This window comes from Hordeum vulgare, chromosome 7H (genome assembly GCF_904849725.1).
Source record: "Hordeum vulgare subsp. vulgare chromosome 7H, MorexV3_pseudomolecules_assembly, whole genome shotgun sequence".
In the NCBI taxonomy this organism is placed as follows: Eukaryota; Viridiplantae; Streptophyta; class Magnoliopsida; order Poales; family Poaceae; genus Hordeum; species Hordeum vulgare.
The window spans coordinates 568924083-568938035 of record NC_058524.1 but is presented as its reverse complement, the minus strand read 5'-3'; the positions used below and the strand labels follow the sequence as shown (position 1 = coordinate 568938035).

At 48.4% G+C, this 13953-nt stretch overlaps 2 protein-coding genes across 2 annotated transcripts; one reads left to right on the top strand and one right to left on the bottom strand.

Annotated features, from left to right (window-relative positions):
* Window positions 1–641: 641 nt before the first annotated feature.
* On the top strand, window positions 642–3716 carry LOC123408056 (mitogen-activated protein kinase 4). Its single transcript, XM_045101265.1, has 3 exons — window positions 642–915; window positions 1557–1982; window positions 2554–3716. The coding sequence occupies exons 2-3, from the start codon at window positions 1560–1562 to the stop codon at window positions 3238–3240; spliced, it is 1110 nt and encodes a 369-aa protein (XP_044957200.1). The 5' UTR covers window positions 642–915; window positions 1557–1559; the 3' UTR covers window positions 3241–3716.
* A 7993-nt stretch (window positions 3717–11709) lies between these two features.
* Window positions 11710–12549, bottom strand: LOC123408541 (macrophage migration inhibitory factor homolog). Its single transcript, XM_045101627.1, has 3 exons — window positions 12333–12549; window positions 12017–12217; window positions 11710–11922 (listed from the first exon to the last, which is right to left on the bottom strand). The coding sequence occupies exons 1-3, from the start codon at window positions 12441–12443 to the stop codon at window positions 11887–11889; spliced, it is 348 nt and encodes a 115-aa protein (XP_044957562.1). The 5' UTR covers window positions 12444–12549; the 3' UTR covers window positions 11710–11886.
* Window positions 12550–13953: the final 1404 nt, after the last annotated feature.

The window sequence follows — 13953 nt, the reverse complement described above, 5'->3', positions numbered from 1 at the left end:
CCGAAGCAGGGCCTAAACCCGCCCAACTCGCATCACGCGGGTTCTCACAAAACTTTGCTACCACACGCAGCCTAAACGTAAGCACTAACAACTGACCTGGCGTAAGCGTAACCACTAACTAATCACCATGCATGCTAAACCCGCCCAACTCGCATCACGCGGCGAAACCATCAGCCATGGCAGCCCCCCGCGTCGCTCGTCCGTACCGTACGCCCCGCCTGCCTGACGGGTCAACGGGGGGAGGAAAGGCGCGCGCGCCGGCGAAGCAACCCAACCGCTGCACCGATCGGGCAAACGGCCCACGTTCCCCTCTCCCGCCCGAACCCCGGCGCGCCCTCGTGGCCCCGCCCGACGACGTCCACGCGCCCCGGATGTTTCACGAGCCGTCGCTGCAGCGCCGCACGCTACGCGGGGGGCGTTCACGTGCGAGCCGTTGCCGGAAAGCCGGCGGGCGGCTTACCCGGACCGGAAGGATGGACGATCGGTCTCGATCCCGGTCCCGAGGAGCGGCAATGGCCATGTGTCCCGAAGGGGCCGGCCATGTGGGCGGGCCGCCGCGGGCATATATAGGGCGGCCACAGGATCTCCTTCTCATCATCTTCCTCGGGCTGCCGCGTGTTCCATCGCTAGCTGCCTGCCAGTGCCAGTGCCCCTTCGCTGTCCCTGAGCGGCACCGGTCGCCATCTTCCTCCTCATCACAATCCCACCACCACCACTCCCCCAAGTCCAAGCCCCAGTGGAGCTACGTACGTACGTACGTTCCTTCCCCCGGAATAAAAAAGCCTTCCTGCTCGGTCGCTCTCCGCCTTTGCCTCTGCCTTCGTATCCCTCATCCCCTCCCTCCCCCGCCGCTCCCGGACGTGCTCTGCTTCTCCAGATCCGCCGCCGACGACGCCGCCGCTGCTGCGTCCCGAGGTGAGCGATCCATCCCGCCCGCGCACGGGGCGGATGAGCTTCTCTCCTCCCTCATTTTCTTTTCTTTTCCTTTTCCTCCTGCGGCCTTCGTGAGGCGTAGCGGCGGCGAATTGGGCCGCCTCCGGTTCCGGTCGCCGCGGGCGGGAGGAGCTGCGTTGAAATGCGGCCAATTCGGCGCCGGATTGCAGCGCCCAGCTACGGTTTGTGCTGCGCTGGCCGCTGGGCTTGGGGACGGAGGGTGTCTCTGATTCAGTTTCAGAAGACACCACTGGGGACTTGGTCAGTCAGACAAACAGTGTTACACTGGCACTGGTGGTAGGTTGAGGATAAAATCGTGGGGGTGGAAACTCAGGCTGCTAGTAGTAGTGCCATGGAAAAGGTCAAGCTCATAAGACATGGCAAAGTTTGAAATGGATGAAGGCTTAAGAGCATTGCTCGCGCCGTGTTAGACGCTTGTGTTATGGGGGGATGATGAATTGTGTGTGGGATGGAAACATATACTGTTATTACCATGGGGGAAAAAAAAGTCAAGCTCACCAAAATTAAATTGGCACCCTAACCTAGTAAACTTTTCCATTGCCATGCTTCCATTATTCTCAATTATAAGTACAACTTAATCTGTGTTTCCTTCTTCTCCCTAGAAAATGGCGATGATGGTGGATCCTCCGAACGGCATCGGAAACCATGGCAAGCACTACTACACCATGTGGCAGACCATGTTCGAGATCGACACCAAGTACGTGCCCATCAAGCCCATCGGGAGGGGAGCCTACGGGATAGTTTGCTCCTCCATCAACCAGGAGACCAATGAGAAGGTCGCCATCAAAAAGATAAACAACGTCTTTGACAACCGTGTGGATGCGTTAAGGACGCTGCGCGAGCTGAAGCTCCTCCGGCACCTGCGCCACGAGAATGTCATTGCTTTGAAGGATATAATGATGCCGATACATAGGAGGAGCTTCAAGGATGTCTACTTGGTCTCCGAGCTCATGGACACGGATCTGCATCAGATTGTCAAGTCGTCTCAGCCGCTGTCCAATGACCACTGCCAGTATTTCCTTTTTCAGGTATGTGTCGGCTCTGTTTTTCATTCTTACCTTTGAATTCCATCTAGTCCTTCATCTGTTCACCATTCTGCCATAATAAGTTAATCTGTTCACACCTCAGGTGTATGCCAAGATAATGTTATTTTTATTGTTCTTACTAATTTGCATTAAGTGCATGATCTATCTAAAGTTGTTGAGTTTCAACTAGTTGAGTTGCCAAAGAATGGTCTGCTAATTTATGGAAGAAGCACATGTCAGTTTGAATATGTCTGCTAGTAGCTTCTATAGCTGCTCCTCATTCCTCAATGGTGCTTGTGCCCTGGAAGTGTATTTCTTAAAAGCAACCTAATACAAAGCAGATATGCACATGGTATTTGCATGAACCTATAACTTGAACCTCTGTAAATTATTTGAGCAAGGCTATGTACAAACTGAACTTGAGCATCTTGTATTGGACCGATACTTAAATACTTGTCTTACAAATTACTCTTGTTTGTTACCATGTCATCTTGCCATTTTCTGCTGATCTTTATTCTCTCATATTTGTCAATCAATTGATTGTCTAAGATGCCACCATTATTCTTGACTGTAGCTGCTCCGAGGACTGAAGTACCTTCATTCAGCAGGGATACTCCATAGAGACCTGAAGCCTGGGAACCTTCTGGTCAATGCAAACTGTGACCTGAAGATCTGTGACTTTGGTCTGGCTCGCACAAATAACACTAAAGGTCAGTTTATGACTGAATATGTTGTCACCCGCTGGTATAGAGCTCCCGAGTTGCTGCTCTGCTGCGACAACTATGGCACATCCATAGATGTCTGGTCTGTTGGCTGCATCTTTGCTGAGCTACTTGGCCGCAAGCCGATCTTTCCAGGAACCGAGTGCCTTAATCAGCTTAAGCTTATAGTCAATGTTCTTGGCACCATGAGCGAAGCTGACCTCGCATTCATTGACAACTCAAAAGCACGCAAGTACATTAAATCCCTTCCATACACCCCAGGGATTCCCCTCAGTAGCATGTACCCGCAAGCGCATCCTCTTGCCATTGATCTGTTGCAGAAGATGCTTGTCTTCGACCCTTCCAAAAGGATCAGTGTCACCCAGGCTCTGGAGCACCCCTACATGTCCCCACTGTATGATCCCAGCGCAAACCCTCCTGCTCAGGTGCCCATCGATCTTGACATAGATGAAAACATTGGCACAGATATGATCCGGGAAATGTTGTGGCAGGAGATGCTCCAGTATCACCCCGAGGCCGCCAGGATGGTGAATATGTGACAAGCAGGAATGAACATGTGACAGCAGTGTGCCACACCAGGGTCTTCACATGTTCGTTCTTGGTTTAAATCTTTAATGCAATTATCGTAATGCCGTCGAGCGACCTGATTAAGTAAATATGTGCACAATAAACGGCGTATGGATTTCTCTAGCTGTGGGTCAGTACTTGGTAGTATATATGGACTACTGTATTGTAGAAGCGGAGTTCAGTTTATTAAGACTTCGGTAATGAAGAAGCTTGTGTAAGTTGTAATCTTCTTTTTTCCCCTGATTGTAAGTTGTAATTCTAGACGCTGCTCTATGTATATGAACTACTGTGTTGTAGAAGAGGAATCCGGTTTATTAAGAATTGGGTTATGAAGAAGCCTGTGTAAGTTGTAATCTTCTCTTTTCCCTCTGTAAGTTGTAATTTTAGAATCCGCCCTATATATGGGGGTCTAAACTATTAAGTGACCATGTTTACTTCTACCTTCAAATTTGCCTTGTTTCTTCAAGAGCTAGAAAATTGTAGTTTGTATGGTGTTTCCTGTTTGGCTTAAAATGTATGAACTCTGAGCCCCCCCTGCAATCTGCAATGCAGTCAGTGACAGAGGCACCGACCAGCCACCCTCGGCAGTTGCCCGGGCTCCCTCGTCCGGGACGGTTGTGATGGATCGGTATTTTTTTTAAGATAATATGGTCTTTATTGATCAAGTAATGTCATTACAAAGTTCGTCCCGAATCAAGCTCGGAATAACACCAACAGAAATATTACAAGATGACGGCTCGGCATTCCGAGCCAATTTATGTGCGACCACGTTGAAATTACGACGATGAATTTGAAACGTACAAGTCTGGAAATTTGACGCCATCGATCTGATATCCGCTATCACCGTTCCGAACGGGGAACGATCCATCCCGGGAGAGGAGATGCGCTGAATCAATGAGAGGCAGTCCGACGCCAAAATAATCCGATGAACACTCCTGCTCTGAGCTACCATTAAACCCCGACGAACAGCCATTGCTTCGGCCAACTCCGGAGAAGGGAATACCGACATACCTTCGCTCACAGACATGATGAAAGCCCCGGAGTGATCTCGCAAAACCACACCACACCCCATGCGACGAGTGTCAGGAAAGAGAGCAGCATCAATGTTAACACAAACATAGCCCATGGGAGGTAGAGGCCATCGCTGTGGGGTATTAACCGTCGATTGTGCCTGGGTTGATGGATTAGTCCAGAGATGCTGCACAATCATCTGAACATAAGCCAACACACGAGCCACCACCCGTGACACACTGAGCTGCCCCTCATTATTGCGACAATCATTACGGGATTTCCAAATGTGCCAAGCAGTAACCGCAAGAACCGTAGAATGAAGCTTCGTCTCACGGTTGATGAACTCGAATAACCACTGTTTCATACTGTGCAAGTCCTTCGTGAGAAGATGAAGAGGGTATACCAACTTAACTCCATCCGAGACACGTCTTGCAAATGGGCAGAATAGGAACAGATGCTCAACCCGCTCGGTGTCACCACAGAAAATGCAACGATCATGCGCTGGAATATGACGATGAACCAACTGATGTCCAGTTGGTAAACAATCATGGACCATTCGCCAAAGAACTACCTTCATTTTGCCAGGTGCCACAATGGACCAGAGACTTTTCCAATGCTTCTCCACGGCCGAGCCTGATCCACTTCCTGCAGTGTGAAGTGTTGAGAAGAAACTTGTCGTGCGAGCCAAATTATAGGCAGAACGTACCGTGTACTGGCCACAACGATCATGCGGCCAAGAGATGAAATCCACCCCCCCCCCCCCCCCCCCCCCGTCGGCTGATAGGAAGCTACAGAATAGCCTCAGCTAATGCCCCATGAAAAAACGCCCTGACAGTGTCTTCCTCCCAAGCAGTCCCCTCTTCATTCATAAGATAACGAACCTTGGCAGTATCAGGAATGGGAAACAACGAGTTGATAGTACCTTGTTGGAATCCTGGGATCCAATTATCTCTCATAATAGAGACGTTCTCCCCATTGCCAATATTCCATCTCATACCAGTCTTAAGTAACTTTCGACCAAAGAGAATAGAGCGCCAAGTGAAAGAAGATGATCTTGGTTTCCCCGCAGACAGAAAATCAGCATCCGGGTAATAGCGCCCCTTGAGAACACGAGCACACAAAGAAGTGGGATCAGTAGCTAACCTCTAGGCTTGTTTCCCCAGCATCGCTTGGTTAAAGATCCCAAAGTCCCGGAAGCCTAAACCACCAAGAGCTTTAGGTGAGGACAACCACTCCCAAGACTTCCAATGCATTTTTTTTACGTCCATCCTCGAATCCCCACCAATGATCCGCAATACTGCCAACCATCTTATCACATGTCGTAACAGGGACCTGAAAACAGCTCATGATATAGTTGGGGATCGCTTGCACAACGGCTTTAAGCCATATCTCCTTTCCAGCTCGAGAAAGCGGCCGACCTTTATTGCTAGTAACACTCCGCCAGACCCGATCAGTCAAAAAGTTGAAAGATGTTGTGGCTGCCCGAGCCACAACAGTGGGCATGCCAAGATAGTAATCCTGCATACCTTCGGTTGTTACCTCAAACTGGTGCATCACATCAGCTTTGATTGTTGGAGGACAGCTATTACCAAAGAAAATGGAAGACTTCTGTAAATTGACCTTCTGCCCAGAAGCCTGACAATACAAATTGACGACCGATTTGAGAGCCTGCACTGTCCTATGATCACCTCGAGCAAAAAAGATACTATCATTAGCAAAAAGTAGATGAGAAATAGAGGGGCCCTGTCGACCATTGCGTATTCCTTGTAGCTCACCAAGCCCCTCCTTCTGCTGCATCAAACATGATAGCCCTTCCGTACACAGCACAAACAAATAAGGACTAATATGATCCCCTTGACGAATCTCCCTCGAAGGAACCACTGGAGACGTCAGTTCTCCATTCACCCGGACTGCATATCTTGCTGAGGTAACACACCGCATAACGGAATTAACCAAACATCAGCAAAACCCAACTTAAGCAAACAAGCATGGAGATACTCCCATTCGATGCGGTCATACGCTTTCATCATGTCGAGCTTAAGAGCAAAGAAGGGTTGTCGACCATTCTGACGGCGAATAGTATGTAAGCACTCATAAGCAATGAGTGCACTGTCCCTGATCATCCTCCCCGCGACAAAGGCACTTTGAAACTCCGAGATAACATCCGGTAACACAAGCTTCAACCTGTTAGCAACAACCTTGGAGGCAATCTTGTAAAGGACATTACACAAACTTATTGGTCTAAATTTAGACAAGTGTTTAGCATTAGACACCTTGGGAATTAAGACAATGACAGAGTCACAGAACCCCTCGGGGATTGCATCCCCTCCCAGGAAACTACGGATTGCATCACACACCATCTCCTTCAGAAGCTCCCAATGAACCTGGTAAAACATAGATGGGAAGACATCAGGACCCGGGGCTTTAGTTGGACCCATTTGAAACAGCGCCACCTTGATCTCCTCATTAGAGTAAGCTTTGCACAGGTCAGCATTCATTGCATCATCCACTCATGCCGGAATGGCCTCCAAGACAGCGTCCATGGAAGCAATGGGTTCAGCAGTGAACAGATTCTCACACCAATTGTGAACCATACCTTTGATTTCTGTTGGGCTTGTACAGACCGAACCATCTTCCCGCGACAGTGCCAATATCCGGTTGGTTCGCTTGCGAGAAGTAGCCTTGGAATGGAAGAAAGCTGTATTTCGATCACCTGCACGAAGCCACTCCACCCGCGAACGCTGCCTGGCCATAATTTCTTCACGTTCAAACAACTCGCACACCTGGCGCTCCAACTGCTTCTCCTCGTGCAAATTACTCCCCGACCTAGGATCTCGTCGTAGATAGAACAAGGCCCGTTCCAAACGTTTGATCTCACGGCTAACGGACCCAAAAGACGCTCGGCTCCAAACCTTCAACTTTCCCGCCACTTGATTTAAGTTTGTCCAGGCCGAATGGATGGGATTTGCATCCACCCTGTGGCAATCCCAAGTAGCATGAACGACAGCATGATAATCATCAGCACGCCGCCAAGCAGCTTCATACCGAAACCCCTGCTGAACTGGAGGCCCCTCCCCCCCCCCACCGGAGATCTTGTGAGGATGAGATGGAGAGCATAGTGGTCCGATGAAGAAGTAATCACATTCTGCACTGAACACTCCGAAAACAGCTCGGAAAAAGGCGACATTCGCCACACCACGATCAAGACGAACCCGAACATTACACTGAGCATCTTGTTTATTGGACCATGTGAACTTCGGACCCACATAGCCAAGATCAGTAAGGTTGCAAATCTGCAGACAATTCCGAAATAGGTCCATTTGAACCTCCGACCTGTCTAAGGAGCCAAAATGTTCCTCCTGGAGTAGCACTTCATTAAAATCTCCACAACATAACCATGGGCCATTCCACTCCCGACGCAGCCGAGCGAGAGTGTCCCAGAAGAAATGACGCAACTCTCTTCTTGGTTCCCCATACACAAAGGTAGCACGCCAGACCACGGACTCAGCAGAAGAGATCATCACATCGATGAAGTGTGAATTAGCTCCCTGTAGAGACAGTATGAAAGGCAGCTTCCAAAATAGCGCAAGGCCGCTACTCCGGCCCTCACAACTGACAGCATAGGACCCCGTGTAGCCCAAAGACCACATGAAATTCCTAGCTCTGGCATCCCGCATCTTCGTCTCAGACAAGAACAGGATACCGGGTCTGTACTTCTTCACTAACCAGCGAAGTTCCCCCACTGTCGCGTCAGACCCTAACCCACGACAGTTCCAGCAAGAGATACTCATTGCGTCTGGCGGGACTGCGATGCAGTCGCCGCCTGATCCGTCGATCCATCTATAGTAGTCTGTAGCTTCTTGTTTGAATCATTGCACGTATCATCCTCTTCTCCCCCAAGAGCAGATGCAGAGGTACCAACCAAGACGACCGCCCGCTCCGGGTTGTCCTCCAGAAGTAGTGGTGCTGTAGGTTGAACTTTGGGTGCTTTCCTCTTAAGACCCACTGTATTCTTCGTCGGTTTGGTGAGTAGTAGATCACTGCATTCCACCATCCCTCTCCCCCGACCCCGAGTAGCCCTGCCCCGGCCTCTTCCAATCCCTCCCCTCTGGGAAGAAGACACTTCCTGAGCATCCCGCTGTCCTTTGCCTGCCCCTCTTCCTCCATCTCGCCCTCCTCTAGCCGACGAGCCAGCGGAGCCACATGAACCAGGAACATGGCTATTCCCAGGTGATGCAAATGACCCCGAATGTGATCCTCCAGACGCCTTCAGCCCATCATCCACAGAAAGCCGTTTGGCCGAGTATGGGAGATCCCCATTCTCATCACGGTCAGCTGGGTTAGCACACCCCAGAGCAGAATGGCCCAACAAACCACATGAGAAACAATATAGTGGAAGACGTTCATATTTAACCTCATAGGTAGCACTGGACTGCAGTCTACTCGAGATCACAGTGACACAACGAAGGAGGGGCTTCTGGACATCCACCTCCACTCGGATTCGCATATACGGTCCCCAACAACGACCCAAATCATCAGCCTCAACCTTGATAACATTACCAATGGGCTTAGCAATCTCAATACCCCGAGCAGCTCTCATGAGCCTCGTCGGCAACTTGGTGATCCGCGCCCAAATGGCCAAGCGATCAAAAACGACATCCACAGGGGATATATCAGCATCAAAGAACTTGAGCAATACTGCATGTTTACCTACTCTCCACGGTGAACCCTCCATAACTCTATCACGATCAGCATGTGATCCGAATTCAACGACGAACAGATTGTCCCCCGCTAGATTGAAATTCAAACCTCTAGGGTTACCCCATGCCGGCCTCATCACGGACCTGATCGTCTCAATGTGCAGAACATTCGGAGACAGAACCTTGCCAACAAAAGCCCGGTTGGGATCAACCAACTCTAGATCATCAACATCAATGATCACCGCCGTGGACTCCGCCGTTGTAAGACGCAAGCGGGCCATGAGATTCTCCACTCCGGCACCCGTCGCCGAAGATTCAGCACGATCGCCTGCGCCAACGGCGCCCTTGTTCTCCGCCACAGATCTGAGAAAGTCCGTGGCACCATCCGTCCCAGTGACGGGCACATTAACCATCACCACCCCATCCCTGATCGGACCCTTATCCTTGCAACCCGTCGCCATGATCGCCAACCCACAACCGAAGACCAAGGGCGGGCAGTTCTACGAGAGAACCCCGTGATCGCCCCGAATCCAGGCAATGGAGTGACAAGGAGTGGCGGCAGGCAGAGAGAGGAGTCGACAGTGGGTGGAATAATGGGAGAAACCAGAGAAATCGACCGCGATCGAGATCTCAACGAAGTCCAGAAACCCTAGGTCGCCGTCGCACGAGCGCAGGAAACCCTAGGGTGATGGATCGGTATTATGAGGGCCAATTACCGTTCAATGGCTTTGCTTACCCGGGCAAAAAAAAAATGGGCCACAACAGCCCACCCCAATGAAGCACGCAGTAGCCCGGTCAGCAGCGAGGCCGATAGCCCCATATACAGAATACACGCGCCTGGGAATCCCTCGCTGGCTCGCTCAGATCGATCGCGAACTCCCCCGTCGTTTCGTTTGCTCACGGGCGGCTGGCGACGAGTCGACGACCAAACGCAAGGCCCAGTGGGCGGCGGCGGCGAGCGGACGTGAGGGTGAGGCGCCCGACGGCCTGGGCAGTGTACTTGTTCAGTCATCCCTTCTCACTTCTGAGTTCTCACGTCTTCGATAGTTTGGCTTCGGTTTGGTAAGAAACTAAGTAACTAATCTCCATCAGAATTAGGATTAGCCGGCTAGGAAACTAAGTAACTAATCTGCGTCAGAATTTGTTCTTGCAGAATTAATTGGAAGGAGAGCTCTTGCCCCAGCTAACTGTACGACAGTAGATGGGAAGAGAAAATAGATTGCAAATCACTCCGTGTTTCTTTTCAGGTCATGACCTCTACTCCTAAAGTTTTGGTCCCCGTATGATTTTCTCACCATCTCATCTCACGTACATGTATTCAATCTGTAGTAGAACTAAGTCACTAGAAGTACTTAGTTGTGAATCTGATTAGTACTTCTAGTTGCTTACTTAGAATGCATTATTTCTTTGATGCAAGTAGTTACGTATACTATGAATTTGCACTTGTTGTAATCATTTCTTATTTACTTGTTTAACAACTAATTTCAAACTTTGTCCTTAAATTTCAGAAATGAGGAGGTTCTTAGTTAATAGAGGAAGCACTGAAAATGGGAATGGCGTGCAACCGGCTCCTAACATTGCCATTGAATTTAATCCAAATGATATTGAGCGTGATCCAGGAAAGAGAAAACAAATTTGTGAGTATCCTCTTGCAATTGTGACAACAACAAGTTCATCTTGCAAGAGAAGGGATGAATTGGCAGAAGCACAACACCAAGATATTCTGCATAGACTTGACAGTGGTGAGATATCGACAGGAAGAGGCTTGCACCAATCATCTACTCTTGCTAGACCAGGTGATACTAGATGGGGTTCCCATCATACTACCTTGCTTCGTTTGAATCAAATGTGGTCCTCCGTGTTACAGGTGCTTAGTACGGTTGATGAACATGGACGTGGGCCATCTCAAGCAGCAGGTTTGATAGAAAAAATGGAGAGTTTTAAATTTGCTTTCATTCTAAAGCTTATGTTGAAGTTGTTTGGCATCACAAATGAGCTCTCAAAAGTCTTGCAAAGAAAAGATATTAATATTGTGCTTGCCATGGAATTAGTGGATGATGTCAAAGCTCGGCTGGCAACATTAAGAGAGAGTGGTTGGGATGATTTATTGTGTGATGTTCAAGAATTTTGTGTTGCTAATAGTATTCCAGTGCCAAACATGGATGAAGTAATACCAGTTCGTGGTCATTCAAGGAAAGCAGGAAGGACTATCACTAATAGTATTCCAGTGCCAAACATGAATGGTTGAATGACTTGATGATCTGTTACACCGAGCGGGAGTTATTCAAGTCAGTTGATGATAAGGATATTATTCGAACATTTACTGCAATTAGCTCTCGGAAAGGGCATTTGCCTCGTGATTTTTTGTAGTGCATTGTCGGTATGTTTCATCTGACCATTTCTATTCTTGCAAAGCTGAATATGTATCTTTTGTTGTTATGTCTCAACTTTATTTGGATATTGATATATTAGCTCACTTCAAAATTAAATTTTGTGTGATTATTATGCACTTAGTCTTAACTTGCCCAGGCTCCATAAAATTTCTGCCTCCGCCACTGAATGCAGTACCACCATATGCTGATGTACACGCTGTGAATGTGCTGATACTATGGTGGTCAAGGTTATTAGTCCTGTTTGGGAAAGAATTTATCTGAAGAATTCTGAACTCTCAGTCACTCAACTGGAGTGGTTGGATTGTTTTCACTTTGTGCTTCTATGTAACTGAAGAAATAAGCAAACAAAAGCAGAGCTTGCATTCGGATGACTTAAAATCACAGCACTAGTACTAGTTCAGATATGCGAGAAATATGAACTGACGAAAATCCAAGATGCAGATGATACACAATGGGGCATGGTACGGTACTGGTTCACTACTGTCGCCAACATCTTTCTTCTGATGGGTTTGTCTTAGAACGTGGTTCCGTTGAAGCCCACATTGTACCCCTGCAGCGCCAAAACGATGAAAAAGAAGATCGAGTGACGGTGTGAGTAGGGTTGTGGGGTGGGGGTGCGGAGGAGGATCAATGTGCGTGCGTACCTGGACATCGTCGAACTTGACGTAGAACCTGCTGGGGCTGATGGAGAGCTTGGCCTCGAGGATGTCGGCGAGGGCGGCGCTGAGCTTGCCGTTGACGCCGGGGCCGAGGCCGCCGATGGACATGATCTCCCCGTACGCCGCGGGCTCCTCGCTCCCGGCGAACGACGTCGGCACCGACCCGTCGATCGACACCGTCACGTACTGCGCCACAAGGGGTAGCGGGTCAGCAACGCAACGCACTCTGAGCCCGGAGGCATTCCGTCGAGCAGGCGGAGCGCGCGCCGGGGAAGGGGGTGGTTTAGGGGTCGGGGCCTACGGATTCTGGCTTGCCGATGATCCTGGCGAGCGCCCTGGAGCAATCCCTGAGGATGTCGGCGGCTACGACGGCGTCCACCGGCACGTTGGTGCTCAGGCTCAGCTGCGGCATGGCGTACGGCGCGGGTGTGGAATCTGTGGACAGGGGAGCGAGGCACGCGCTAGCCGAGACGAGCGGGAAGGAGGAACGGAGAGGGATTGATTGCGTGCGGCGATAGGGAGGCAGGGGAGGATTTGGCGCGGGCCCAGGCGGGGCCACGGGGCCGAGCTTCTTTCCGGCTAGGCGAGTTCACTCGCTGGGGTGGCAATGAGCCCAAACCTTGCCAACTGGGCCATGCCTGGCAGGCCAGCCTGTTAGCATGCGTGCCCGACTTGTGTGTCACTTGTTGTAACATAAGAAGATGAGATTGATCTTTGAAAAGAGTACTCATTAATTAGTAATTTACATCTTTCAAAAATCACTCCCACCTTCTTCGGTTGCGACAAGTGGTGCACTATATATGTGTCACTTGTTGTAACCTGAATTGTTTTTATTTTTTCGTAGATTCGTATTTTTAAAATATTTTATCTTGGACACGACTACACAGCGGCGCCACACCTATGTCTTCCGGTGCGGCGGCTGTACCACGTCTGCTAATTGCCTAATTGTCATGAAAAATAGCCACATGCATGTCTAATTGTCACGAAAAGTAGCCACATGCATGCCTAATTGCCACGAAAAGTAGCCACATGCATGAACATAAATTCTGTGCACGCATTCATTGCAAGAAGTACAAAAAGAGCAACATGCAATGACAGACTGGTAGGGCAAGAAAAAAGCATACAACGCAACAATTCTCTTTGATGTTTGAAATTCAAAAGGTTTTATCTACAAAACCGTAAAGTCAATCGATGATCTGTTTTCACCATTGACTTTCTCGCGACGAGTTCTTCGAAACTAGATCCCATGTCGACATGTTATGACAGTTATTATTTTTGATTCATACTTGTCACATTTTTTTACCTCACTTATCATATTATTAACCACTTACTTGTGTGAGAAAAATAACTTGATTGCCACTTTTTAATATTGTTTCGTATAAAGCCTTGTAGCAGTTTTTATTATGCATGATATAAAAAAGCATGTAATAGGTTGTGTTTGTCAATTTAAATATGCTAACTTGTCGTATTTACATATAACTTTGCCAGAAAACTATTTTGTGTGCTTGTTAGTTTAACAATGCCGAGTTGACATATTACAAACGATGATCAAAAAAGATTTCTTATGGTCATCGGTTTTAAATATGTTGAGTTGTCATATTTTCGCGCGTAATCGCCTATAAAAAGTTGTTTGTATTTGTTAGTATGATTATGTCGAGATGTCATATTTATATGCAATTTTCAAAAAAAAAATGACAATTAAGTTATTTTTTATCAGACAAGTAAGTATTTACTAATATGACAAATAAGTGAAACAAATGTGGTAAGTACGAGTAAAAAGAAGTTATCAAAACATATCGACATGGGATCTAGTTTTGAAGATTTCGTCGAAACAAAGTCAATAGCAAAAACGGATCATCGGTCGAATTAACGGTTTAAGAGATAAAAGTTTTTAAATTTCGGTCATTTAGAGATGAATCATT

Bases quoted from the DNA above. Each gene is read 5' to 3' on its own strand.
- LOC123408056 (XM_045101265.1), top strand. From the start codon at position 1,560: ATGGCGATGATGGTGGATCCTCCGAACGGCATCGGAAACCATGGCAAG. The intron at 1,983-2,553 runs GTATGTGTCGGC...TCTTGACTGTAG, and splicing joins GCCAGTATTTCCTTTTTCAG to CTGCTCCGAGGACTGAAGTA.
- LOC123408541 (XM_045101627.1), bottom strand. From the start codon at position 12,443: ATGCCGCAGCTGAGCCTGAGCACCAACGTGCCGGTGGACGCCGTCGTA. The intron at 12,218-12,332 runs GTAGGCCCCGAC...CTTGTGGCGCAG, and splicing joins TCATCGGCAAGCCAGAATCC to TACGTGACGGTGTCGATCGA. The intron at 11,923-12,016 runs GTACGCACGCAC...TTGGCGCTGCAG, and splicing joins TCAAGTTCGACGATGTCCAG to GGGTACAATGTGGGCTTCAA.